The sequence below is a fragment of the Tubulanus polymorphus genome, chromosome 4 (assembly GCF_964204645.1).
Source record: "Tubulanus polymorphus chromosome 4, tnTubPoly1.2, whole genome shotgun sequence".
Taxonomy (NCBI): domain Eukaryota; kingdom Metazoa; phylum Nemertea; class Palaeonemertea; order Tubulaniformes; family Tubulanidae; genus Tubulanus; species Tubulanus polymorphus.
Genome location: NC_134028.1, coordinates 6560576 through 6588061, shown reverse-complemented (window position 1 = coordinate 6588061; position 27486 = coordinate 6560576). Strand labels below are relative to the sequence as shown.

Below are 27486 nucleotides of genomic sequence, written 5' to 3'. Positions count from 1 at the left end.
ACTTCTCCATCACGACACAAAAGAAACTTTCCTCCCGTTAGGATGGACATCGGCATATGGTTGGATGGTGCGACCGAGCCCCGAGCCACGATGGACCTTTTTATCATTGCTTGAAAGCGATGATAATACGTGGCTAATTGACACGGAGAATATTTCCTAGACGTGATTCTGGATTACGATAATACGACATTTTCAATACAGTGTCTAGTCTTTGATAGGGTTTTAACGGTTACTCGCCAACTTCTCGTTTATAAAGCCCCCTTACCCCCGTGTGGAGAAAATATGGAAGAACGAGTTTTTAAGATACCGGAGATGATGCGTATGTAATCTCCGGATAGGAGACAGAAACAAAGTCTCCTCAGAACCGGCTAAGAGAAAGTTCATTAATCCCAGTATCATACTTATATACAGTGTATATAGTTCGTCACAGTCACAATATGAGAAATCTATACCACCGAATATAATACCTCTTTTAGTAAAAATGATGGTCTTCATCATACGTTGATCTTTATGTCCGTCTTTCGCAGAATCTGTTCCTGATTACCGAAAGGAAGTGACTCAATCGCTATTAACAGATGGACGGATGCGCAGAATTCAATCGATGTTCTAATTAATCATTAAACTTACTCCACTGTCGGTTTATATTTTGAACCTATCCCACCGTTTAAGATCAAGTGTAGACCATAATAGTTTTTGTTTTTAACAATAGGTAATGTTAGATAAACACATAATGATCATTCTTGAGAAATTTTAGCTGTGATTGATAGATTACTGAAATATAAACGATTGAAAAGTGTAATTTCAAAGGAATTTTCCCATCGCGTAGTTCATCTGACACCCATGCAGATGGCGCTGATGATGACATAATCACACGCTTAAAGGGGATGAATTCAAACATAGAAGGTTCGCTTACACTTCTATGATTCAAAATAGTCAAAAGTTTTTCCGCCGTTGGCGAGTAACGGTACGATAATTCTTGCAGCGCATTCGACTTTGTTCATTGAATTCTTCTAAAAGCCTCCTCAGCTAGATTGAGTGTCTCAATGGCCATTTTCGCATTTTGTAAAAATCATCCCCAACGTGGAGAAAATATGGAAGAACGAATTTTTAAGATACCGTAGATGATCCGCAGCATTTTTATCAATGCATCTATATAACACTGCCTTACCGCATTTTATCACTGCGAGGGAGCATGTCATAATGCCTTTATTTGGAGATTTACTAGGTTCACTTTTTATGAAAGTTGATATTATGATATTCAAAAGGCCGGTTGCACATATAGTCAGTTGACAAGTGAGTTACTACGTTCTGCAAACATGATTTACCATGATTTTAAGAAGCGCTGTAATGGAATCTACGTTATGGCTAACCGCCGGGTGGCCCCACGGCAAACCACCAGTAAACATTTTTGCAGACGTGGTTCCTAGAATTAGCCGGATGGATTCTGCGCGACCTTTTCTGAGACCGCCCACGACCGTACCGCCTATTCAGAAGCCGAACCACATTATTTTGATCCCAAGTGGATTCGATAATCATTAATTAACAATAAATAGATAGAATAGATTCCTGCTACTAAAAGCCTGTCGGCTTGTGTCCCCTACAGGGAGAGCACATCAGCACGCTTTACTTATGACCAGTTGCCCGGTGCCGCTTGATCTAGAAAAAATCTCATAGAACTCTCCGTTTCTTTGGGACTGTAAAACGATCGCTGTTCCGTTAAACTGATTATTCATCGTTTAGAGCCATGAGATTCGAGTCGCTTAATGAATTCCAGTTCACGTCCACTCATTTTTGTCTGTTAAATGCTTATTCTGATATGAAGCATTCTGTATTCAAAAGGATGCGTTGTTTATTGGGCGATTAGAAAACGATTTATCAATATATGTTCTTAGTTCAGGCCGGTATGCAGTCACTATTTTGAGAAGGGGCTGTGAATATAGCTTAGGTGGAACTCATTTGCGAGCGCCGCAGGTATTTTGTGGGTTCTCCCCGAGAACACTTTCAAAAGTTTTAGCGTTTTGGATGAATTTCCCGGCCAATTCAAGAGATACTGAAATAAAAAAAAGCAGATGAGAATCAAACCCCGGACTGTGCGGAACGATCAATGATATGGAAATACATTCAACCCCCGATATACCGACCTCCCATTTACCGCCATCCCCGCTTACCGCCAGGTGTACATCTCAATACAAATACGTAGTAAAATACCCCCGATATATCGCCATACTCTCTATACCGCCAAAATCGTTCTGCACCGATGTAGGCGGTATATTGGGGCTTGACTGTATAGTCTAAGGATTTTCCTTAACAAAAATAGAAGAACTAAAGACTGGGAGAGGAGATGGTGGGTACGAGCCTATTTGTATAATCGTAACTACGAAAAAACGTCTGTCTCCCTGTATATGCTCAGATTGGGAAGGCCCGATTTTTTTTTCTGTTGTGCATTTTAATGTATATATTCTAGCGCATATATACATATTTAAAATCGCCGATACGTTTTACAAAGGGTTTACGTATGACTGATCTATCGGAACTCACACGAGATTCTCTCCACACTTACGATGCTATGAATTATTAAAACAATACCGATCCCAAAGCTGGGAATGTAATACAAACCAATCGGCGGCCACTAAACACCGTTACATTATTCAGGCAAAAATATCATCATTTGAATCAGAAAATTAACGAGTCGAAAGGAATGCATCTCAATATTTCAATCTTTTTTCGGTTAGAATATGAACACAACGCTTGAAAACCTATATGGAATATATACAAATCGTTATAAAAGGAACAAGCAACGACAGACAACATAAATAAAATCAAGATTACAAACATAGAAATAAACAACAGTTTACAAAACTAATTAACAAGAATACATATTTACAATGCGGATGTTTTTGGAACATACATTCTTTTGTATAGTTCAGCGGATTTAGAAAAGCACGACCTACGTATGATGATAGACCGCACGACATACAATATAATTTTTTTGGAAATTTCCATTACGAATTTTTAACCGAACATGGAAAATTCTGTACGGGTTTAACGGTTTGTCTGTAAGTTGTGTGTCCATTTCTGCCCGCGTTCCATCGTTGAATATACGACGCCATATATTACACGAGTTTGTGCTTGGCATCTGTGAATTTCCGCACACGTTATCGGGGCAGAAGCTCTTCAATAATTCACCAGAAAATCTCGACGAGGCATTTTGACTGACGCGATGAGGAACAAATCTAGTTCCTTATGTGAGCTCCCCGATAAAGACTTTATCTGATCTTTGACTTCTGACGTAACTTGCAGCGACTAGAAAGAAAAAAATTTCTTAAGAATTCCGGTTGCCAACAACGAGAGTGAGTAACATGGAATGAGTAAGTACGTAAAGATTCCTTCCCGTTAACAAACTCGATATCAGAATTTGATATTGAAGATGTATGCCCTGTATATATAATAGATTTACATCGGATGCATTATGCCAAGTTATATGTAGCTGTCATGTTGAAATATCGTCGAGAATAACTCCTCGATGTACTTGAAGATACGACACATTTCGTAAATGCTTACACAGCGCATTTTGAAGTGTGAAAAAAAGTTCGCATATTGTATCAGATATTGTAATAAATTTCACAGCCCGAAGTCATTTCCTGTTAGAAACAGTTGTAATAAATACACAGCAGAACATTTTTCTGCTGATACAAATTCTCTTTAGAATCATTTCATCCTTATTGAGGATCTTCTTAACGAAACCGTGATTGGAAGGGTGGATTTTGTGTTCCTATTCGTCGTATTTGAAGGTGTTAAAAAATGAATAACATGAATTTATCGTGGTTTTCAAGCGGTTAATCAGTGATTGTCATGGTTGGTTTATGTTGAACCGTCTTGAGCTATAGATAATCTTGCGGTCGACGGATGAATATAACGCAAATGCGAAGTGAGCATAGATATTCAATGATTCACGACTGATCTTCACTCGATTACTCTCGATTTATAGTTGCACTGATAGATTGGGTAATTTGAAATCGTCGAACAAAACCTCAGACATCGCTGCGTTATAAAACGGTTATGGCTGGCTGCAACTTTCTCGTTGTTTTCGCTATTTTTGATCGATAATGAAGTAATTGGCGTAGGCCTGTGAGAAGCGTGCTCGTGAGCCGGGTGTTCTATTTAAACTGCTACTTCTGTCACGGCTGGAATAAGTTCAAGCAAAGAAAATGATTAGTACTAAAACGAGTATCTCTCGATTTAGTCCCGTTTTACTGCAATGACGTTTCAACGCGTTGCCACGATCTGAAATCTGGGGCCGGTTGCATAGTCATGGCTTAGACTTAAGACCCGTCTAAGACCAACTTAGTTCTATAGCCAATCTAACAACTTAAGACCAGTCTTAAGTTTTAAGACCACTTTTGGACTTAAGTCACGACTGTGCAACTGGCCCCAGCTGGGATTAGTTTACATATCGGTCTCGGATCACATCGTGCCTATAAGGCCCTTGATCATTGAAGATGACAATTAAACACTCTTAGCGGTGCTGCATGTTTGAAGCAGATGTTGAAATACGAAGGACCTCCAACGAGGAACTTGATTTCCAGCAGAAATTAAAGCTAGCTTATATACAATTAATTGATATGCGTGGCAACTGATAGTTTACGGATACGTTATACTCCAGCAGCGTAGTTTAATTAGCCAGTCAATATATGTATTTACAATCTAGGAAATAGGATATATGTATTTACAATCTAGGAAATAGGATTTGGAAGCATGGAAATAAACGTGTAGATTTCGGTGCGCGCGTGCTTGGAAATTTACATACACATTTTTACACACCGGTACGATGATATTAATTGGGACTCGAACCCTGCCTTATACAATTGGTAGGTTTGGAAAACATCGGCCATTTTCATCGACAAAGAGGAGCCAATGACGAAGCCCTATGCAAATTATGCTGATGTATATCCAAGCAATAAGTTATAACCGTGAGAATCTATTTCGATTTGTTAATGCCAAGATTTGCGTTCTAACCTGCGAAGTAAGCTATTAACGGCGAGAAAGTACATTTCCCTCGGATTCCAGCGAAAAACTTTAAAGCAGCTCACAGTCTTAGAATATTCTTGAATTAACAACGAACTTCTATTTTTGTTTGTAAACAGAAGTTAATTACGCCAAAACTGCAATGTTTTTCCGACTCCGTCAGATCACAAGAGGCTGTTTGTTTCAAGCTGGGTTGAAACGCTTCGCGATAATTTCTTAGGATTACATTGTCTAACGGGAACCTCGTGCGAATGCTCATTGAGCTAATTCTGTACCTACCTCATTCCACGTGTTCCTTCAGCAAAGATTAGGCCAGACAAAAATGGAGACATGCCTCAACTAACCACTCTTATCGGTGCACTTGCTGCATTGGCGATATTAAATGTTTTGAACAACCTAAATATTTATTTAACCGTACGATTTTCTGAAAAATCCATGCAATATAAATGATCTCCACTTGTTTTTTTTTCTAAAAGGTTGAAATTAAGCGTGAGTCTCAGTCAACTTATAGTTTCAATTTCCCTCTTGTCAATTCTTTATTATTTCTAGTATCTAAATGCTTGTTTCCCCGTCATAGGTATAATATCATGATTATTTGTCATAAAAGAGATATTTCTTTACAATTTCCCAGATGCATTTTTTGTGTTCGACTGAAGAACTATTAACACATAAAAATTACTAATTACTCAAAGCCAGGGAGTAAATTACAGTTCATTACATTTTACATAAGAATCTCTATATGAAGATTCTCTCTATACCGAAATATATAATATTAAGTAGAAGTAGTAGTTTATTCTTTATCAAAGTGTGTACTACACTTGTATGGCAGATAATCAAAATTACAAATCTTAATAAAATAATCGAATACAAATTACATGTTCAAAAAAACAGAAATATCAAGTTGATAGGGTAGCTATATTTACTCGGTTTCGTCGCCCCGAAGCATTCTCCGTCTTCTGAACATTGAAATCAAATATTTTCCAACCGATCTACCAACAGATATATTGCTATACCAAACTTTAAACTATCCAAATTATTAACAGCTTTCTTTGCTAATGATTAAATATCATCGTTTAGAACAGAGAATTTAGCACAGTGCGACACCGTATGAAAGTTGTTCTTCGTTATCATTGTCGAACACATTGTTGGTGCATTGCTGACTGTATCGCCACCGGGGGAGCCGCGTGTTAAAAAAAACTTATCAAGTATCGACTTCGAACCACGCCGTGTTAACAACCCCTAAAGCTGGAACGATACCTGAATCTGCCGCCATGAGATAACACTCGTTCGGTTATCATAACAAACCGGAGAAACGACTCCTTTTCCCAGAGTGCGAACACCGCGAACAACGGATTCCGGTTTTAATCCCTTTCTAATCCTCCCCTATACATCAACCCAAGAAACGCGAACAAGCTCGACGCAAACCGTTTGACGTTGAACCAAAACACTCGCCCGATTCAAGTAGAGTCAAAGGTTGTAAAAGTTTGAACGGGAACGACTTTAGTTACTTCAAATAGTTGCCGCACAAGCGACCGATGAAATAACTGTCTATTTCTGGTTTCCCTAAAAATCAAAGATCGTAGCTATCGATTCCTCACAGATTTCTGCCAAAGCGATATTTTTGATACCACTATGACGTTTCGACGGAAATTCCTCATCGACCGGATGCCCGATGTTTCGTGCGCAACAGCCAATCGGCACTACGCGCACCTGAACGGGAGTCCCGCCCGCCAAACTCGTAATAGTTTTAAGATAAATCTATGGTGCATGAATGGAAATATCAATTCAAATATATTTGACATTTTCTAAAATTCTTTATGGGTGTGTCAGTGGTTACTTTGATGGAAAAAATGTGTATATGAAATGCCAATGAATTTTACTCGATGCTTCCTCGTTCATTCGCCCGATGAAGGTACTTGTAGTGAAAGCTCGTGCGTCGATAAACTCTGAAGTTTACCTGTAAAGTACTATCCGTCTCGCTGTATTTACAACACTTCCTGCACGGGGAAAGCACCGAGCAGGTGAACCAGTATCATGTAGTACATCAAAAACGTCATCCGACCGTTAGATGCGGCTTGTCCGTGGCGATCCCGGGGTATCGTTTCGGGAACTTGCTTGCTCATCATGACGCTACGGATTCCTGAAAATCGATGACTTCACGGCCACATTCACGGAGTAGCTGTGGTTTGAGACGCGATGCCGCTTGATGCGTGATTCAAGTTGGCTACGGCTAATGATCTACCTGCCCGTCGGTTAGGTTAGTCGGTAACTCGGCCTGCTTATTATTGGGTGGGTCGGTTGGCCGGTGGTTCGGGCTGCTGCCCATAGGTCATTTTACTGCTATGGCACACTTCTCCCCTTTCGAGGAAGTTAATTGAAAAATTCCGACTCAGGGATTACTAACTGTTAATCATCGCCACTTATTTCTTCTCTAGTCTAATATGTTTTGAACTTTATTCAATCAGCTCAATTTTCCATTTCATACGGCCGTATTTACTTGGCCCGTGGGCAATCATTTCATCAAACTAACATAGATAAATGGAATAATATCAAAGATGACAGTATTTCTTTGAACATTTTTCTATCATTCCGGTTGCAAGTTGTTGTTTTGTTTCTTCAGACATGCAACGATATTAACTTAAACAGTGCCGAAATCACAATGTGTGCGGCGGTAACAAACCAGTAGGAGACTGGACTGAGACGACAAACCTTCTGTAATCCGATCTTATAATGTCTACAGCTATCATGTACCACGAAAGACTGCTAACTGCGTTGATTGCCCTTACTGACAACACACATTCCAGAAGCAGAGAAAGAAATAATTGATGTGGAACAATTCGACGCAATTTTATGGCCGAATGAGTTACGGAGATCCTGTTGAGATATGCGTGATGGATTCAGTCGGTTTAAACTATTCACCCAAATACCAGCAGGTCCCTCTATTAGTGATCCTTGAAACTAACTTCTCGAAGGCCTTTTGTATTGGTAAATCTCGTTGTGAAGCGCCATTTTTCTCCGCTCTCTGTTAAGTAGCTCTGCAATTTCCGTTCAAAATATCTTCTGAAGTCGTAAGAATCAGTCCCTTTGAAGTTTGGTGGGATTAATCAATTATTATTTCATCCAATGTATAAACAGTATGAAGGTCTAAAGCGAGAATTGTGTTATTTGCTTTATTGCGTTTAGGTCTTCGTATGGGGTCAAAAATAAAATTCACGTTGAAGGTCATCTATTCGGAGATATAGTTCTAATGCACATCATAAGAGTTTGTTTAAAGTATAAATGTTTGCATCTTGTTCACGTTCGGTAAGGCTTCCCGAAAGCCAAGCTTCACGCGGTTTAGAACAGGTAAAGATGCGAGCCCTTATCTCACCGCATAATAACGAGGTATTCAATGGTAATGCCGTCTTCGATCAAGGATTTATTTTAAAAGTGTCGAATGCAGGGTACCGGCAGCACAAGATCCCTCGAGATGGTGACACTAATCATCAGGTTTTCCGTTTTTAGGACAGGATTCTCAGGCTCACAATTCATTAATACGGACCATAGTAGCGTTGCCAGTGTGTTATTTGAACGAAGTCAAATGATCAAAAGATTCTACTATAAAAACATATAGAGGCACATAAACTAGTGATAGTCTGCATTTCATTTTTTTTTCGTTGGAGCATTACGCGGAAGATCGAATTATAAAACCTGGAAATGAATTTCACTAAACGTCTCGAATAACAAACTGCCGACGTGCTCGTTGGGTGATTAATATTTCAAAATGGCGTCAAATATTTATCTTAGGTAATCAGATCTGCAACTGACAGCAGCTGATGATCTTAGTAACATTGAGGAAATTGTTCGGTCAATTGAGGTATAAATCATTGCGACAGGCGACGGAAAGACACTTTGTCACCATCACACACCTATTTGCGCTCTCCGCTGCCGACAGTACATAGTTTTTTTTCGGTCGAAAACATTTTTACTTACTACAAATCTGTAGACGAGTCGGTAGAAGAAAGTTACTTTTTCTTAGCAGATTTCGTATCTAATCATCAGAGTCACGGGAGTGCGGATACGAGAATACGAGAGTGCGGATGTATAGGGTCTGATTCAGGGAAGGGTGCACCCCCAAAAGAAAGGGCATATCATACAATTAAAAGGACTCCCCAAAAGAAAGCTGATCGGAAATCATTAACTCATTTTTTGGAAATAGAGACATGATGAAGCTCACAAATGTAAACTTTTTTAGGTGTCGATTTAATATTTTTCATTTGTCCGTATAGAATATCGGGGCAACTTGACATTTCTAGGATAGGATGTGCCTCTCTGCACTCTACCCTGGACCTGCCCATGGTTCGATGTTCGAATTAGATTGAAAGGCAATGTAATCTGGCGCGTATTGTTCGAATCGCAGAAAGCAACAGGTCATTTTTGATGCGGAGAATGTATACTAGTTTTTTTTCGCTACAGTCATTGGTAAAACGCTGTAGATCGATGGACAAAATACACAAGCAGACAAAAACAAAGGCTATAGAGAGTTTTTAGGACGAATCAATCACCATAAAGTACTTTGACAATTTGTCCTTATCACGTGTCTAACGTCTGATCAAAGCATCGCACGTCGCTGCTTAATTTATGAGCGCAAATTGGATTGTTACAGAAAGTTACCAGCACCCGATACACAACGATCGATTCATTCAGTTTGCGCTATGCGAAACCACATATTGCTTCACAAATTAAACTCGACCATATCGTACGCGGTCTAATTGAATCTGTCACCCACAATCATCAGTCATCCGAGTGTGAGAAAGAGTCGCCATCTATGTATTCGCCGCATGGAACTGTTCCGCCACAAAGCGGACCCGTCTGTATTCCTGCCTATTTCTCTCTCAGAATTTTTTGAAAGAGTTCCTTTCAAAACATCGAGTATTTAAATTTTGACGCCCTGCAAACCGTTACAGTAATGTATTTACATAATGATAACTACTATGCGTTATGTAAGAGATGCTGTGTGAGTCGATGCGCACTACGTCATCAATATTGGCGTTTCAAAATAACAATTACAATTGTGAATTATAGGATGTAATTAGATATATTTCTTGACTCGTATTTAATGAATTTGAATAATGAATTTTGAGCGGATGTGCCTTACGTCATCAATATTGGGGCTAGCGTGTTGTCGGTCAATTCAGTTCGTTATTCCAATTGAAAATAACTTTATTCATCCTTGATATCATATCATGTTATATTCATTGTCGATAATATATGTATCATGTATGTTTCTTCAAGGCGTCAATGGACTTTCCAGTTTGTTTTCTTGCTAGATGTCCATTCATAAACTGCCGTTGTCTACTTTCTTCCGCCGTAGAATGTAGGTCAAGATGGGTTTTTTTCTACAGTAAAAGGTCATATTCAAGACATTTTTTATCTTCTGTTTCAGAATATTATACGTAACTTACCGCAGTCTTTGTCGATAAAACCGATTCCTTGTAGAATCAACAACAAACATCCAAAGAGGAGCTTACATTCGTTTTATCCACGACTCTTTGCCTTATTTTTCGTAAATCCTCCTTAACATCCATTATGATTTTCGACTGGGCGTCTGATAACAAAAGGTAGACGACTGATATGCATATTAGTAACCATAGTTCTTAATGACACGGGTCATCCGATTGCCTCATTGGAAGCAATGTCGAAAGATCATTCGTGTGGCTATTCCTTACTCGTGGTAAGATGATTTTCAGTTCAAGTTCAAATTTAGTTCACGGGAAGCATATTGCAGGTTATATACAGAGATGAAGAGACAGCCAAAAAACAACAAAAAAACGCGTCAACTCCTAATACATGTGCATGAATTGATTTACTAAAGTAATTAATATTTCTGAAGTCAGATTATATAAAATCGAACATGATGTATAGATAGGTTATTTCATACTGGTAGAAATGATGTCCGATATGTGATATAAATCTTCGATTAAAAAGGGCGAATTGAATAAATAATTCAGTGTTGTTACATCCGGTGTTGTTTCGCGAAGAAATTGACAAATCATCTCGTTTTTCGTAAACATTCGGGAACCATATTTGGGAGATACATATTCAGTGATGTTTGGACGTTATCTGTGTAATATCGGTTGATAGATGAGATCTGATTCGTTGTGTGATGATTCTCTTTTGGTTTCGAACGTGACCGATCCAGTTCTCCCGAGAAATTAATTATCGCCCTTTGCCCCTTCAGCAATCTATAATGACTATTCAATTGAAGATGAATCGAATGGACCTATTTGATTTTTTTCATCAGATGTCCGATCTCCACCCGATTTGCGTCCGTCACGAGCGGATGATAATTCGTTGTATGTAGATCTGAAGAAAAGATAAACTTTTGCGTTGAATTTCCTAAAAAAACCTGGAGTGTTTTCGTGATGACGAATCGATAATCGTTATGAAATGCGAATCTATTTTCACTGCTGTGACTTAAATTTCCATTCAGCTCGGGCGCTTGGTCACCACTACTGGTTTATTTTTTCAAATCCAACCGGAGCTTATTTCTAACGAACGGTAGTCACGTCCTGCGTCAAATATCCAACCGGGTAGACGTTTAAGACTGAGATAGAACGATTTGTATCACAAAGAAGGTCACATTGAAGGTCACATTGAAGTTCATATTGAAAGTCATATTGCATATTGTTTGATTCGTTTCTGTAAACGCATTCGCCAAGTTCAGCTTGTTCGTTTAAACGTCTGACGTAGCTCTCAAACTGCTGACACCGCAATCAGCGGCTTTCATTCGGTCGATTTACCTTTGTATAGATTAACATAGATTTCTGTTCATATGATTGATTAGAAGACAAAACTACAAAATACCAGCGCCTTAAACAAACATAATCGCATATTCAACTGTTATCAGTCTTTATTGTCTTGTTAGCCCATCAGCTTTATCAGAGTTCATAGTTGACCACATGCATCATTCACTAAATCTACCTTTTTCCTCTCTGTTTAGGACGAGTGGGTCGCTTGCCAGGGTTTGATTGCCTTCCGCTGAAGCTCACGCCAACACAAACCCTTCATTGCCCTATCACATTGCCCAACATTTCTCGGACGGACAGGTTGCCGCTGACCGGCCACCGGTCTATATATTAAGCCAATCAGAGGCGTTGTTTTTCATCGGTAGATTTGCTACGCATCTTATTGGGTAGATATATAGACTGGTGGCCATTTAGCGGCGACCAAGAATCTAATGAAGGGTTTGCAGCCAGGGCCACCTTCGGTTATCTGATTAGTCGACTATGGTCGAACTAAACGAAACCGAACGTCCGTTAGTCGGAACTATATTCTGGAAATAGTTCGAAAATCAAGCGGATTCGGTTATTAGTTACGACCACTAGTCGACTAGATACGAAACCGAATTTGGCCCAGGGTTTGTGTGGGCATGCGCTTCGGCGGGAGGTAGACTGCATGAGACGTTCTAAAACTAAGGCATCGATAATTTGTTCTCCGTATTCATTTTGTATTTGCAGTCGTTGTGTCCGTGTCCAGTATTCTGACGCTGATGTTGATCGCTTGCGATCGTTTTTTCGGCATCATATTCGCCATGAAGGCTCACATGACCGAACGTCGAGCCAGCGTCTTCATCGTATTAGTTTGGATCGTATCTACAGCCGTCGCATCTCCGTTACTCCGTTACCGTAAAACCAACAGCAGGAAGTGGCTCGACCATCACGAGATATGGTGCAGCGAAGTCTGGCCGACTACTGTCAAGAATGGAAGCGTCCATACAATCGAAGGCAAACGTATCTACAACGTGATTACGACGTTGTTCTTGTTTTTCATCCCGATTATTGTAATGGCGGTGGCGTATGTTTTGATCATTCGTCGTCTTTGGTCGAGTAGGATTCCGGGCGAACAGTTAGAAAGTGAAAACAGCGTTCAAGATAAAGTCAAGAAAAAGGTGAATACCGTCCATAAATTCTTTGAATATATTTATGATGTAATAAAACGGTAAACAAATGGTTGGATACGGGAGCACTAGCAGCACGTGCCCCCGTCGCAATTTTCCCGCGCCCTTTCGAAAATACAATGGCAATATCTTTCCACCCGACAACAGTCTGCAGCGAAAGACTTATATTCTCAAAAATGTCCCCCAGTTACCTAGAAATTGTATGAAATTGCACTGAAATTTCAAAGATTTCCAGACCATTGTTTTGGCTTCTGCCCCTGGATCCGCACCTGAACAAATGTATATACAAAGTCTCGATTAATTAGTCTCGAACAATTATTTAGACCATCTATGGTCGACCATCACGACATTTATATGGGCTCATTTCCTAGACGACTTAATACATTTCAATGAAGTTCATTGTGACTGCTGTTCAGTGGAAGTGCTCTCCCTCTAAAGTGTAATGAAAATTGAAAAAAAATTGTACTTTGCAAGTGTCCTAATCATCAGCAAAGCGTGTTGACATAGCAGGTACACTATCCTTAGATTTCAGGTTGGTTCGCGAAGAAACTTCCGAATGTTTCCGAAATAATCCTGTTTATTCTATTTTTCAGGTTGTTGTAATGTTGATAATTATATTGTCGGTTTTCACTATTTGTTGGTTACCGCTGCAAGTATCCATATTATACATCGAATTCAAGCCAGCAGATAAGGTATAGATAATAGACGAAATTCTCATTCCGTCGATACTGTTTTATTGATGAGCTCGACTTCATTTCATATTCCATTATATCAAATTTGTTTCCTTGAAATTCTTACAAGATAACATCGAGAGGTTGAAAAATAAACTAAAACTGAATTCTAATTCTGAGTTCCATCAGTTGCAGGAAACCTTTTTACTTGATCAACTTTTTTTCATCTCAAATTTTGGTTGATAACGCATTTTCTTCGTTTGATTGTCTCATAGCCATACGGCGACTGGTACGAAGAGTTCACCTTCTTCGCTTCATTCATGGCGTTCTCGAACAGTGCCTTAAACCCGATTATATACGCCGGCTTCAACGAGAACTTCCGAAAAGGTAATAGCAGTAAGCTAAAAAGCTGGAATAGTAAGCTAAAATATCAAATGTGCGCCAGTCCATGTTTTATGGATACAGGTTTGTAACTTCTCTTGGTATACATCGATTACATTACCTTGTTATCACCAATGTAATTTTCTAATGTAATTTAATTCGTCAATAAAGAATATATAATAACATAGATACATTATATATTTCATAATTATCCAATTTGAATTATCGTAGTTATGAAAATTCCATCCGAAACTGTTTGGTTGGGAGTATAGGACCGGCCCATTTTTGTTCGACTCGCAGAGAGCCTAAAACCCAGCGCTTGCTAACTTAGATTTAATGTCATCCTTTACCAAATCTTATCTAAATCTAATTCGTCTCTAAAATGCACTCTAAAATCTGAAAATGATCATGTTCCTGATACCTCCGGACGAACTGCCATTCCGACACTTACTCAGTCTACGCAGATAACGAGTAAAATTGGAAAGAAAGCTCTGTGAAAATCTGTGTTGCTGAATGTCGGTCGGTTTGAGGTCACGATGACCGAAATTTCAAGAGATTAAAAAGTTAGCAATTAGAGCGATAACGTCTGGGAGGAAAAAAATTAATCATTGCCCCGAGTAATTTCATGATCGTCTAGCGCCTATTTTCTAATAGCAGTGCTCCGAATAAATGTCGGTTCAATTCACCAGTGATCAATATCTATTCTCATTTAATAGTAACAACTCCCGGAAAAAATAGATATTGGTGATTGTAAACAGAGGTTTTCAAGTCAATAACTGCCGTGTTAGCTTCAAACGGGATGATAACTCAAATTTTGAAATGCCTGACTTATTCAATCAGATGTATTTTGAATTTCTTGAGCACCGAATTTATGATATCTTTGTATTCGAATCTGATTGCATCTGTGTTTGAAATTATGATTATCATGAATATAAGCTTACGTTGCATTGAATTTGCCTTCATTTTTTATACTTAGGATTTATCTACATCGCACGGAGCCGCGGAGGTAACATGGCGACCAGTTTAATATAGTTTTCTTTTCGTTCGAACGAAAAGATAATTTCGTTCCCTCGAAAAGAAAAATATTTATTTTTCACCAAGTTATCACCGGGGCTCCGTAACATCGAAATTAATATGTGTTTTATTTGGGTTTTTTGTAGGCCTGATAGGCATAGCCGTAGTAAGTTTATTTTCAGGACAAAGATAAATCATGACCTTAAAGAGCTGTATTAATTACGCTTTTGGAGTGACAAACCTCCCACTACACTAGGGATAGTTAACGTCAACAATTAGTCGTGTTTTTGCTCGAGGGTATTTTATAAATACCAAATCCACTTTATCTTAGATGAAAAATTAGAATATGTGAATGGGATCGAAATCTTAACGGTTTATCTTTACGATATCTACCACGCTTCGATAGCCAATCCCCTATTTTAGACTGATTCGTGAAGTGGGTCGGTAATAAGTGACTTACATGATACAACAAGAATCAGTGCTGCCGCATGTATTTCCTCCCCTCCATCCGCAATCTCTAACCTTTCGAAAGTTTCTGTATCAGAAGTTTCCTTGCGGATATGGTTTTTACGGCCATCTGATTTCTAAAAAAACGCCCGTATTGAACGGGTTTCGGGTTCTCATCAGTTATTCCGATGTTACCTGAGATTTCTCTAGCCCGTATCAATGTTCATAATCTCCGAGAAACATCTCTATATGAGATTCTCCAAGTCGTGATGAATATTTAAAAGAACATTCGCCAAAGAACATAAGTCAGGCCACGTTGGCGATGACGCACGAGCGGGGCTTATCCTAGGTATTTTAATTATTAATTAATAAGGTCTAGAATTACCGGCGCTCCGTTTATCCAGGACTTCGAAATCCGGCGCAGCTATTTCTGAACAAATAAGAAAATCCACGTTTATTCATATCGCCACTCGACTCGGTTGCGTTCTCATCAAACACACATCAGCATTTCTGATTAGCGATATCAAACTTCTCTCTCGACGAGACGCGCGCGGTATTCAATGAAATCTGTCGGATAACTTCGTCTTTAACAAAAAGTGAAACCGTCGCTTTCTCGGTTGATTAAACAGTAATCAATTTTCGCATTGAATATCAATATCTCTGTTTACGAAGTTCATAAAAATGTTCTATTCAAAAATGCTAATATTAGAATTAGACGTATTGCATAAAAAGCATGTGCTGACGATGGGTTAATGAAACATGTTGTCACATTGACGAAAAAACCGATACCCTAGAGAAAAAACTGTAAAAGAATGTTGACGACTCAAATTTATGAACCATTTTCAAAAAGGTTAAAAAAAATCTTCTCAAAATGATGGCTCATTGCTTTGAGTCGACAACGTTTATATCCTTTTACAATTTTTTCCTCAATCGTGGACTTCGTTCGTCGACTGAATTGGACAGTGAGTTGTCTATGGAAAACCAATATGTTATCGTTGTTCTGTAGGGATGTATTCCGTGACCAGCGAAAGACGATTATCTTACGGGAACACAGTTACAACTCGTGTGACCGGCGCGAATAAAACGAAATTAGGCGAAATTGTTTAACCTCCAATCAACGCACGCAAAATATGTATGTATACGTTCGTAGCTTCCACGATAGGTGGCGTTTCGAAGGATTGTCCGCGCGGATGGTCGATTGCGCGCCCGCGTCGATTGCGTTGGACAATCTTTCCGAACGTTCCTTCTGCGCGCCTGTTGAATTGCACCGTTTAACCACAATACACAATGAAAAAACGTTTGATTCTAATAAAACACGCTAACTCTTAAAAACTATATGACGCAAACCAAGAAACTAACCTATATTATTACTAATACTGAGTTTATCTTAGGCTTAGCAACGCCACGTCTTCGTGGAGAACATCTAAACGCCAGACTATATTCTGACATTAACAAAAACATAATCCGGGGTATTTAAGATTTTATTTTATAAAAGTTTAATGCATTTGGTAACCATTTAGTTCATTTCTTTTTCTTGTCTCGTTTTTTTTTCTCAATTTAGTTTCTTATCAGTTGATCATTAGCACCGTGTACACAACAGGCACTTCCGTACAGTTGTAGTAAGTTGAATAAGTATCTCAGTTTTCTGTTTTGTTTTTCATCACATTTTATGCTTATTTCATAGGGATATTCCGACCGAAGTGATTGGAGATGGGGTGTGAACGATAACGCTCCCCATTCAGTGATAGCGGGTGGTGGTAAATACTTGTTCAAAATAAATAGCTTTGTGTCGTACCGTTAGGGGGCGTTCGCATAGCCGGCACTAACTTTAGTCGCTGATTGGCATGCTCTGGCGGTTGGTCTGGGAACTAACTTAGATCGTTCATTGTGTATAGCGGAGTTGGTTATATTAGTTTGAAACAATGTTGAGACGAGAATTCATGCATCGTGATTTCGAATGGAAATATGCACATAAGATAGCAATCTAAACACATGAATATGTTTTCCAATGAAACCATGAATTAAGTCCAAGGTGGAAGTATGAATGGTAGATAGTTAAAACTTTTGATATCCTAATAGCACTTTGTAGTAATCAAACCTTTATACAACGTACGTGGTTATAGATTGGATGAATCAAAGTCGGCTTAGTTTTAAATTATTAAGCCCCGACTACGGGATCGACCAAACAGAATTCGTACGCGCACTCGGTCATCATCTGATCTTTCTTTTTGCAGGGTTCCGCGATGCGTTCAAATGCTTTCGACCGAAGCGTCGATACAACTCGATCGAAATGCGGCACGATTCTTACCACAGCCAATCACTGATGTCACATACGCAAGATACAAGTCTCACTAAAGTCTAAAGTAATTGACCGTCATTTTCTGCGATCGATCGAAGACTGGTCTCGCCTGTAACACGTGAAGGGGAGTCTTAACATTTAAGACGATAAGACTATGCCCTGCAATGGGCCTCAAGTTCCATCGTCACGAGGAAACATATATCTGTGAAGATAAGAGATCGTATCTATTCATCGGAACTGAAATACCGGCGATGAAAAACGAATTTCGCCTTTTTACCTCATTAAAGACAAGCAGTTTGTTTATAAAAAGGGATTTACGATGTTCCTGTGAGAAATGGAAAACGACCAGCTTTGTTAGAAGCAAAATACACAAGAAATGTAGTTGATTAATAAAAGGTCTTACGCGCACAATTACGTAGCGCCAGTTTCAAAAGTGTTCTGGCTCAACCTTCCGAATGAGCAGTTGAAAATGAACTAATTATCGAATGAAACTGAATTCAAACTGGGCAAAATCATGACCAAACGCATCTCAGAAAAATTTTCAATAAGTGTTTCCACGAAAACGAGATGGGACTCGTTACGGATTTTTTTACGATTATCAATACGTTGTTAACGCTGTTATAATGTGTAATCTTCACGGAATATTGTGAAATATTTCAAATATGTTTTATGTTGGTAAAAGACCAGTGTATTCATTGTAACAAAATAATGTCGATGGTATTGTAACGTGTATGGGAAAAAATACATCGTTTTGTCTATAAACGTCATAAGAAGCTACTAATGGGGCACACGAATACGATAGTACCATGTTTTGATTTAGTACACTCTCTTTCAGGGTTATTGGGCACTTACTTGATTGTATACTTGATTGAATATGTTATATCATTTCTTGAAATATTTGTATATTATGAAATGTGTAACTAGTGCCACTCGTATAGCCGAAGGTCGCGTCTTGTTATTTTCCTCATTTCTAAACTGTTGTTTATTTCATATAGGAAATCGTTGTAGATATATTTATATCCAGGGTGCAGTATGATATAAGCGACCGTATACATATACTGTATTGTATTATTTGATGTCGTTTTGACAATAAAATGGACCTTCCTATGAACTATTGCGTCTGTCGTTGAATACAATTGTTTCGATTCCTATCGTTTTCGAGTAGAAATGACTCCACCAAATCCCTTTGTGTTTTTCATTCCGACTTTTGAAATGCTTTACGTTGAAATAGTTGATACTGAAAACGATGCGATGACTCACAAAATTGAAAACTAAAAACACCAGAGGATTCCGCCGTGGTTAAGGATAGAACGGGGTACTGCAACGCCAGCTATCACGCCAGATTGCGTGACGAGCTCTCGGGCCCATCGTCGCGAAGTCGGTCATGTCGGCCACCACCGCCGCGTACATGCCGTTCTCGTCAAAATTAGTTTATTATCGATCAGCTTCAAACTATAAATTTAGGCTCCTGAACCCATACATAATCAGGGCCAAATACAGATTGAATTAATTCCGTGATTGGAGTAGTTATCATTAGTAATCGATTTATTTATTATAAAGAAATGTAGAATAAATAGAACGCAGAAGACCGAGTAACTGCTAGCGAACCTGGTGGAATCCTCGATTGCCACAGTACCGCTGGAGGTTGCCCATTAGTGGTACTTCCATCGCTTCGCAGATGAAGTAAGAAGCGGGAATGAGTGGTTTTCATAATCTGGACTTGTTTAATGTATAATCAGTAATATATTCATGTATCTTGTACTTTGATAATCATGAAATAAATCAAATCAATCATTAGCCCAGGAATCATCTAATGGCGCGCGAGTTTCTTGGTCATTTGATGCTTTCTAGACGGTTCGACTTTATTGAAAGAAACCTTACACTCGCTAGCGATCCCCTCAATGGATTATAGTGATCTCGACGATAACTTTGAAACGATCAACTAAAGAAACACCGGACAGCGACAATTGTGAATGGGATAAGTTTTTATTGGCATAAAAACCGCACTCTCAAAAGCGAAGGAATGAATATTTTGTATCACTCAAAGCCGATCATTTATATGATATTTCACTAGAGGTTAAAACTTCATAACTCGATATATGAAATATATTTATATGGTAACGTTCCATTATTTGACAAACCAACCATGAGTAGAGGTCATAAAACACGAAATCTTCAGAAGCCTTTTAGACCAGCAACGCTACAAAGAATTTTAATAATCAAAATGATGAGCTAGACATTTTAATGAGCAAAAGAAAAAAATGATTCATCAAGATGTCGCAATTTATCAAAACTATTCATTTTCGGATGTGAAAATTCATATTTTATTTGGCGTTCTTTCTGTGTAGATCAATAGTTTAAAAAAATCATAACTATCGAAGCTGCGAGAAAATCTACAAGTGGAGATCAACGATAAAAAACACAATCCTTGTAGGTATTTGAACTTGAGTTCTCAGGTTCAAATCCCTCTAAATGGGACCTGAGTCATACATCAAGCGTCTAAAAAATAGTCCAATAGTCGTTGAAGTCGACATAATTAAGCGACATATCCTATTCCTAATGGTTGCGTTGGGAATGTTTCATTGAACTCTGTACAAACGGTTTATAAATGAATGAATAATGCAAAATGCTAGTAGTTAAAACCAAGCCCATTAACAACGACCCGAGTGTTTTAGGGGGTGAGTTTGATATTGTATTATCATTAAATGTGTGCGAAATATTGATATTAAATCACAAAAATAATGAAAAACCCTCATATACAGAGCACAGATAGAGAGACCCATAACCATTCTCTTACAAAATCACTGAGGCCATTGCTTTCAAATGTTTTAAATGGTCATTACCAGGTTGCTACAACCATCATTTTTGTAAACCGAAGGAACACTTTTCGTAATCCTTTTTCAGCTCCGATTTCAACTAATTACGTTATCATCAGGGCTTCACAACACGTGCTATCCAGGACTCATGTCTTTGATTATGATCTAAACTTTAGGGACCAGTTCCACAGTTCTGAGTTAAGATTTGACTTAGAGTAACCGCTTTGAAAATGAACTAATTTCAACTCGGAGATAACTCTGACTCACATCTGTGGAATTGGAGCCAGGATTTAAATGTGTGGGCACCCTACATGGTACCAGATACGGAAGAGCATTACAGCCATATGAAATCTTTCATTTCTAAGTAGCAATTTCGACTCAGTAACTCGAGATTTCGACATCTGAACTCGAAATTTCGACTTTTACCTCAAGGTTTTTGATGTACTTGAAATCTCGACTATCAAACTCGAAATTTCGACTTAATTCAATCGAAATTCGTAGGTAGTAGAAGATTTCGTCAAAGCCTTGTTAAATGGAGGAGGCTGTTTGTCTTTACGTGGCCATTTTCGCCAGTCGGCTTTTACATTCAAGAAAAAGTGATACAAACGGCATCGAATCGACACCTAGATCCACGTAACTATGGAATATACATATATATATATATATATACATATATATATATATATATATATATATATATATATATTGGATGCATAAGAGATCACAGACGTAGAAATCTATAACATTTCGATATTAATTTCATGAATAATAAAATAGAAATGATTTCAGCCATTCATCGGGATTCATCGTGATTTTCCAAGGGAGTGAATTTGGATTATGATATAGAAAAAGAAACTTTATTAAGCGAATACGCTGGGAGTGCGTGAAGTGGCTGGCACGACTATCAGACAAATTCTATGTTTCAAAGGTCGAGAAAAAGTATAATTCTATATACAAGTCCGAGTGCAATAATAGATAGTCATAGAAGATATGTATTCACATGATAAAATGTATCCGAGCATTTTTGTATAGAAAATATTTGGTATAACGTTGTTTTTTGGAAACATGTTCAAATGCTTGCAAAACTGTACAATTGCGACAATCGTTTCTTACGACCAGTTCCCATGTATATATTTCATGGATATCTCTTATAGTTTCCTTACAGCGCGAGACCGTCGTCTGTCAATGGCTTGCTACGCACGTTATTCATGGACAGCTACGCTACATTGTTGCTCATCAGTAACTTCTCAGATCCTTTTCAGCTGGATAGACATTTTCATCGATGGAAAAGAATCGCCGACACTTTACCTCTCCGAGCCGTATATATTCATTTTTACATTTCGAATCGATTTCAGTTCACGTCACGCAGAAGGACTGATGACGTCACATCCGCCGGAGCTCGTGACCGAACAATAAAATGTCGGCTCATTTCAAGAGTAAAATCTGCCGAGCACGACTCGCTAATGAGACCATAATGCATAACGAACGTTTTAACGCCTTAACTCGTGCACTAGTGATGTATACTTTAAAAGCGCGTACTTTTTACTCACTCCCTCTCTCACGGGATATGACCACGTTGAACGCCAGGAAAAAAAATAATCGATTTTTTGCGGTTAATCAAAAACAATTTCGAAATTATTTCCTACGTTCGTAACTAATGGAATGTAGTAGATGCTTATTTCTCACGCTGTATCTATCAAACCCATGAGGTATATATACATAAACGGCATCGCCTTCCTGTACCCTGCATACGAGTAGAATAACCCTAGCTAACTATATCGTTGCTACGCGTCATCTTGAAGGGCATCCAAATGACCTGATAGATTACAACGACTTAGAGTACACAATTCGAGATTTCTAAAACCACATTCGCAATTGATATTGAAGAGTTGCATCTGATCTTGGCCACTGCTTTGGACAATTGTTCAGGGACTACTTTGGAACTCGGACAAACTTTTTTGGAAGCTTCATCTTAATCTGAAGTATTTGTTTTCTATCGGACTGCGAGAAAAATCCGTTTAACGACAGTTAAACATCTCGTCCATTTGCGCACGCGCGTCACGAGCTGCCATTTTTACGTGTGTCACTGTACACAGGTGTAACTTGGTGGAACGTTAGAAAGGGTTGTCACAAGAAGTCCGTGTCTTTACCGGCAGTGTATGCATAGTAGGCGCCTCGGTGTTTGCGTCTAGGTCGATACCGCACTTTCATATCCTGTGATTTGTGCAGCCAAGTCCACGACGTGATGAAACACAAGGCTACGCAGATCCACGCCAGCACGAACGACCAGCCGTAGCTGTAAGTCCTCGAATCATTAATTATACGTTTGAACGGTAATTCTTTACCATCCATTATCTCTCGTCTCCTAATCAGATGGCACTTTATGTGAAATAACGCGATTGCTAAAGTCAACGTTACACCTGAAATGATAACAAGAAAACTAACTTGAATTTTCATTGACGCCTTGGAAAGTAACATATATACATATTGCTTGATATTGTCAAAAAATGATATAATATCATAACGTTATATGACATTAAGGATCAATATAGTTTTTAGGATTTGAATGTCGAGAATTGAATTGAATTGAATTGACCGGCAACCAGTCTAGCCCCAATAAATTGATGACGTAGTGCACATCCTCTCAAAAATATATATCAAAATTTATCAAAAATGAAATAGCGAGTTATGAAACATATTCAATTACAAAATGAATGCCAAAATTCACAATTGCAATTGATATTTTGAAACACCAATATTTATGACGTAGTGCACATCGACTCACGCAGAACCCTTGAATGACGGATACTTTGTAACGGTTTATAGGGTCTTCACTAAAGTCTTTACTGAATTTAGATGAAAAAAATCATAATCATTATTATTCCAAATTTCGTCATCAAAATTCAATTTACATGATAACATCACGGTACAATATGATAATAGAAAGAATGCATGACAGGACCCTGGACGGAGTCATAAAGACTCTACATCCTGTCACCTTGTGATGCTAATGAAAATGATATTGAATTACTTAGGCTAATTTATTTCATCATCTAAGAGACGCCACTAGTTCAAAAGCAACATTTATAGTTTTTAATTATATGTTTAACAAATATACGATGTTGGGCCGCATAGTTGATAAAACTTTCATCTCCGCTGAAAGTGTATGCAGAGTAGTAGGTACTATATTTTCTAGCTTCGGGGAAGCTACCTCATTTACTTTACTTGACGCTCGTGACGCAAGTGATCTACGCCTATGACGTCTGTGTATAAAAAAAAAGATTCTTGTGGGGATTCCAGATAAGTTTCAACCTACGCCCCTGGTTTTGTTTGCCGATAAAACATAGAAACTGCATTTAGAATTTGGGGATATTTACCTGAGACAAGTGCTGTTACAGACGCTATAATAACCGGTCGTTTATATTTAGATATCGAACCATACGTTCCGCACACCACACTGACTACTATCGACACTATACTGCCAACCGATAACGCGAAAGCCGTTCTTTCTAGATCTGAAAATAAATTATTTTTCTTTTTTAGATATGATGGAAATAGTGATTACATTCAAAAACTGAATTGAACTTCTAAACATTTTCGCACCAAGCTGAAGAAATAGAGAAAGGCATCTAGTTCGGTATTGCGGTATTTTATGTATTTCTCCAAAAATGTGGAATGGTATGATGGGTATGATAAATTCACGTTTCGCTTAAGGAGCGGCATTTCTTGTTGATCTCTAAAAGGGGAAGATTTCTCCTTTCGTGTCTTAGAAAGCCAAGGAACAGAAAATCATTCATCGAATCGGGTCTAAGCTGGTTCAACTGAAATGTTTTCGACTGAAATCCGGAACACGCGGGTTCAGAAACCGTATAGTTATGGATAATGGGGATATTTCATCGTCCACCAGAATCCATTTACGCGAGATGAGTTCAAAGCTTCCATCTACTTGTCGGGCCACTTCAACGTATACCGGTCAGGAAACCGGCAGAAACATGAAAACCGAAAGCCGCAGTCGTTTCACAATGTCGATTTGATCATCGGCACTCTACCGGCTTTTCATAAAACGCACGTTAATAGAGTCATACCAATGTGAAGTGGAGCCGTAATATGAATTCTGCGCACTTCAAGCGATTGCCATTTAGAAGCGGAAGCTCGCACGGCATACTGGGTACGGGTTCTCAATAATTGATTTATAAATTTCACTGATTAACAATCCACTAAGTGTGGATCGGAACCGTGGCACGCATATTCATGTATATGATTATGGAAAATTAACATCGGTTGTCAAACCGCGCACTGTGGGTGCGCTCCGACGCTGCTGATTTCTATCGACTATATCCGACGAAAATTCATTAAGATTAAGCCATCACAAAATTTCACTGGGGATTGTCACAATACGATACCAGTATCCCTGGTATCTGGTATCATCAATCCACTTTCATACTGTGACAAGCCCCTGTGCTCATTTTTAGCTAGCAAAAATGTTGTCGAAATGAAACAGCAATCCCTTCGAATATGGTTCCTGTCGGAAATGAGTTTCCTATTTACCCTCCAAACGTCTGACGTTGTCAGAAACTCTCGTTCTCTTTGTCTACGATACTAGTGTAATAATGAATAGCCGTCGGGGTTTTAGGTTCCGACGTCTGGAGAACGAAACGCGGGTCCTCTTACTGTCCGCGCCACATCGCCTCTCCCAGTTGAAATATACGCGAGGCCACTTTCAGCGGTGGCAGTCTTGGGTAGTTCATTAATAGCCGGCTTCCAATTATTGGCATGTACTGCTGAGGACACTTATATGGTTTACAGTTGGTTTTAGACAGTCAATAAACAGCCATACACGCGTCGTGCTGAGAATTTCCATAAATTCTCTTGATTAACAGACTGTAACTTGTATTTTAGTAGCCGCTCGAATGTCAGCAAGTACTTTCACAAATTCCCGCGCGTCGCAGTCATTTACGAGACGCAACTTTTACCGTGAAGCTGAAAAGATTGTTTAATTTCGCAGCGCATGCAACATTCTCATTAGGCTTAAAAAGCGCAGTTATTCAAAATGGCGGCTGTGATCTACTAGCAATAATGGCCGACAATATGATCACGCGCACCAGGGTGGCGTCGTATAGATACGATTCTCTTGATTTCATTCGAATCTGTTATATTATCGAGAAGGATCATTAATGACGCTGAAGGGATCGTTAGTGAATGTCAATATATAAAGCCTCCGAATAGGTTAACAGAGTTGACATTATGAAATCGTCGTATATGAGGAATGTTCATTTAGGTAGACCTAAAGATCGCGCTCATCATCTGGCAAGACAAATAGCCTGTATCGTCTACTCTTATATAGCACACGTTTTTGCAATTAGTTTATGAGGCAATTACTATGGATGCGTGCCACCCGCGGTCCGGTGACATCAGAATGTAGTTATCAGAATTGGGTCCGTGGCTGCTCGCATGAATAAATCACATTCTGGATGGCACTAAGCCGTCGAATTGACTTACAATGCACCGTTTCGTGTACATGGAAATTCCTCGTTTTAGTAAACCCCGATCCCGGCGGACGGACACGGTCTTCTTCGCGCTGTTTACCAAAATAGTACGTCACAAACAGCTCGAGTAATTACTTATCGCCGTCCGTCGGGACGTCGTCTTCGCCGCAAAGAAGTCTTTAAGGAATCAAAAGCTTTTTCGACGCTGGAACGATTTTATGCCTGGTCACGTATAGGCATTTATAGTGCAACATGCCCGAGACAGCAAATTAAACCCAGAAGGAAAATGCGAATTAGGGTATGATCGGCGAGCTAATTTCATCATTACCTGAGAGCTATCCCGCTCCCACCTCACACAAGTAATTAGATATAAATTGGAAAACGTACGGTGTAAAATTAAAGATATATCAGACTGGTGCGGCGTGGGATATCGAACACACCTGAGATCTACGACAAAAAAAGGAGCGAACATAACGTCAACGCGTAAGAATTAGACAGCGAGTAAAAAAAACATTGTGTTGATTGATAACCGCGAGAAGAAAATAAAGACATGTTTTTTGTGTTCTTTTTTGCGATTCACTTCATTTGCACGCAGCGGCAAAAATTGATTTCAAAAAGAGAATCTAATTTTAGTTTTAATCGCTGCTTTCAGCTCGTTGTTGAATGCTCATTCGATTCTGATATTTGAATTAATGCCCAGAAATCTCTTATTTCGCGAGATGTCGATCGAAGATCAAACGGTCGATTTTTGAAATATTTGCGAACAAAAGACCAAAAGAATCAGGATTCCAAGCGCTTCGGGCTTGACTCGGTCAAAAAGTATAAATCTACGTACAAGCGAGTGATTATTGAGTTCAAAAACAGAAAATCAAATCACCAGAGATTGTGCTATCCGCCGTAACCTTTTCTATTCTAATCTTCTTTTCAGGCAGTCTGAAATGTTCATCAAAGATTCGATTTTTATCAGCGTAGCTTTCGTGAAAATTGATATTTTCGCCCACTATAGTCAAACGAAAATAGAAAACTAACATCTTTGAGTCATGTGACGCTCATTACGAAGTAGGCTTATCGATCATCTTTATACCTGACAGCCATTTTCAAAATCTTGATTTTGAAAATGGCTCATAGTTTTTTCTTTTTTTCTCACTGTGGGTTTATCAACTTGCTGACATTAGATAGCTGTAGTTGTTCCACCCACCACAATGTAAATTCGTCATTATTTTTGTTCTGACGTTTCGGGAGGATTACTTCCACCCATTTCCAAATAAATCTCTGAAGATGGGTGGAAGTTATCCTCCCGAAACGTCAGAACAAAAGTAATTGTTTGTTCAATTTAAATTGTGGGCGAAACAGCTATCATCCAGACTGAAAATAGTCTCAACTATCTACAACATAGATACCTGTCATC

The 27486-nt window shown here is 38.8% G+C and overlaps 2 protein-coding genes across 3 annotated transcripts in view; one reads left to right on the top strand and one right to left on the bottom strand.

Moving 5' to 3' along the window:
* Nucleotides 1-18818, top strand: part of LOC141904546 (QRFP-like peptide receptor) — a 34057-nt gene extending 15239 nt beyond the window's left edge. The window contains exons 3-7 of one of the 2 annotated variants that reach the window (XM_074793143.1): nt 12525-12955; nt 13558-13656; nt 13911-14022; nt 16484-16609; nt 17712-17846. In XM_074793143.1, the coding sequence (XP_074649244.1) occupies nt 12525-12955; nt 13558-13656; nt 13911-14022; nt 16484-16584 (743 nt within the window). In that variant the 3' untranslated portion in view covers nt 16585-16609; nt 17712-17846. Of the gene's footprint in view, nt 1-12524; nt 12956-13557; nt 13657-13910; nt 14023-16483; nt 16610-17711 lie in introns of both variants that reach the window. The other variant, XM_074793142.1, reaches the window with a different exon arrangement.
* A 2567-nt stretch (nt 18819-21385) lies between these two features.
* The window catches only part of LOC141904547 (uncharacterized), a 33613-nt gene continuing 27512 nt past the window's right edge, over nt 21386-27486 (bottom strand). Inside the window, exons 3-4 of the mRNA XM_074793144.1 lie at nt 23970-24107; nt 21386-23012 (exon numbers count right to left, since the gene is read on the bottom strand). Coding sequence (XP_074649245.1) covers nt 22720-23012; nt 23970-24107 — 431 coding nt within the window. The 3' untranslated portion in view covers nt 21386-22719. The remainder of the gene's footprint in view (nt 23013-23969; nt 24108-27486) is intronic.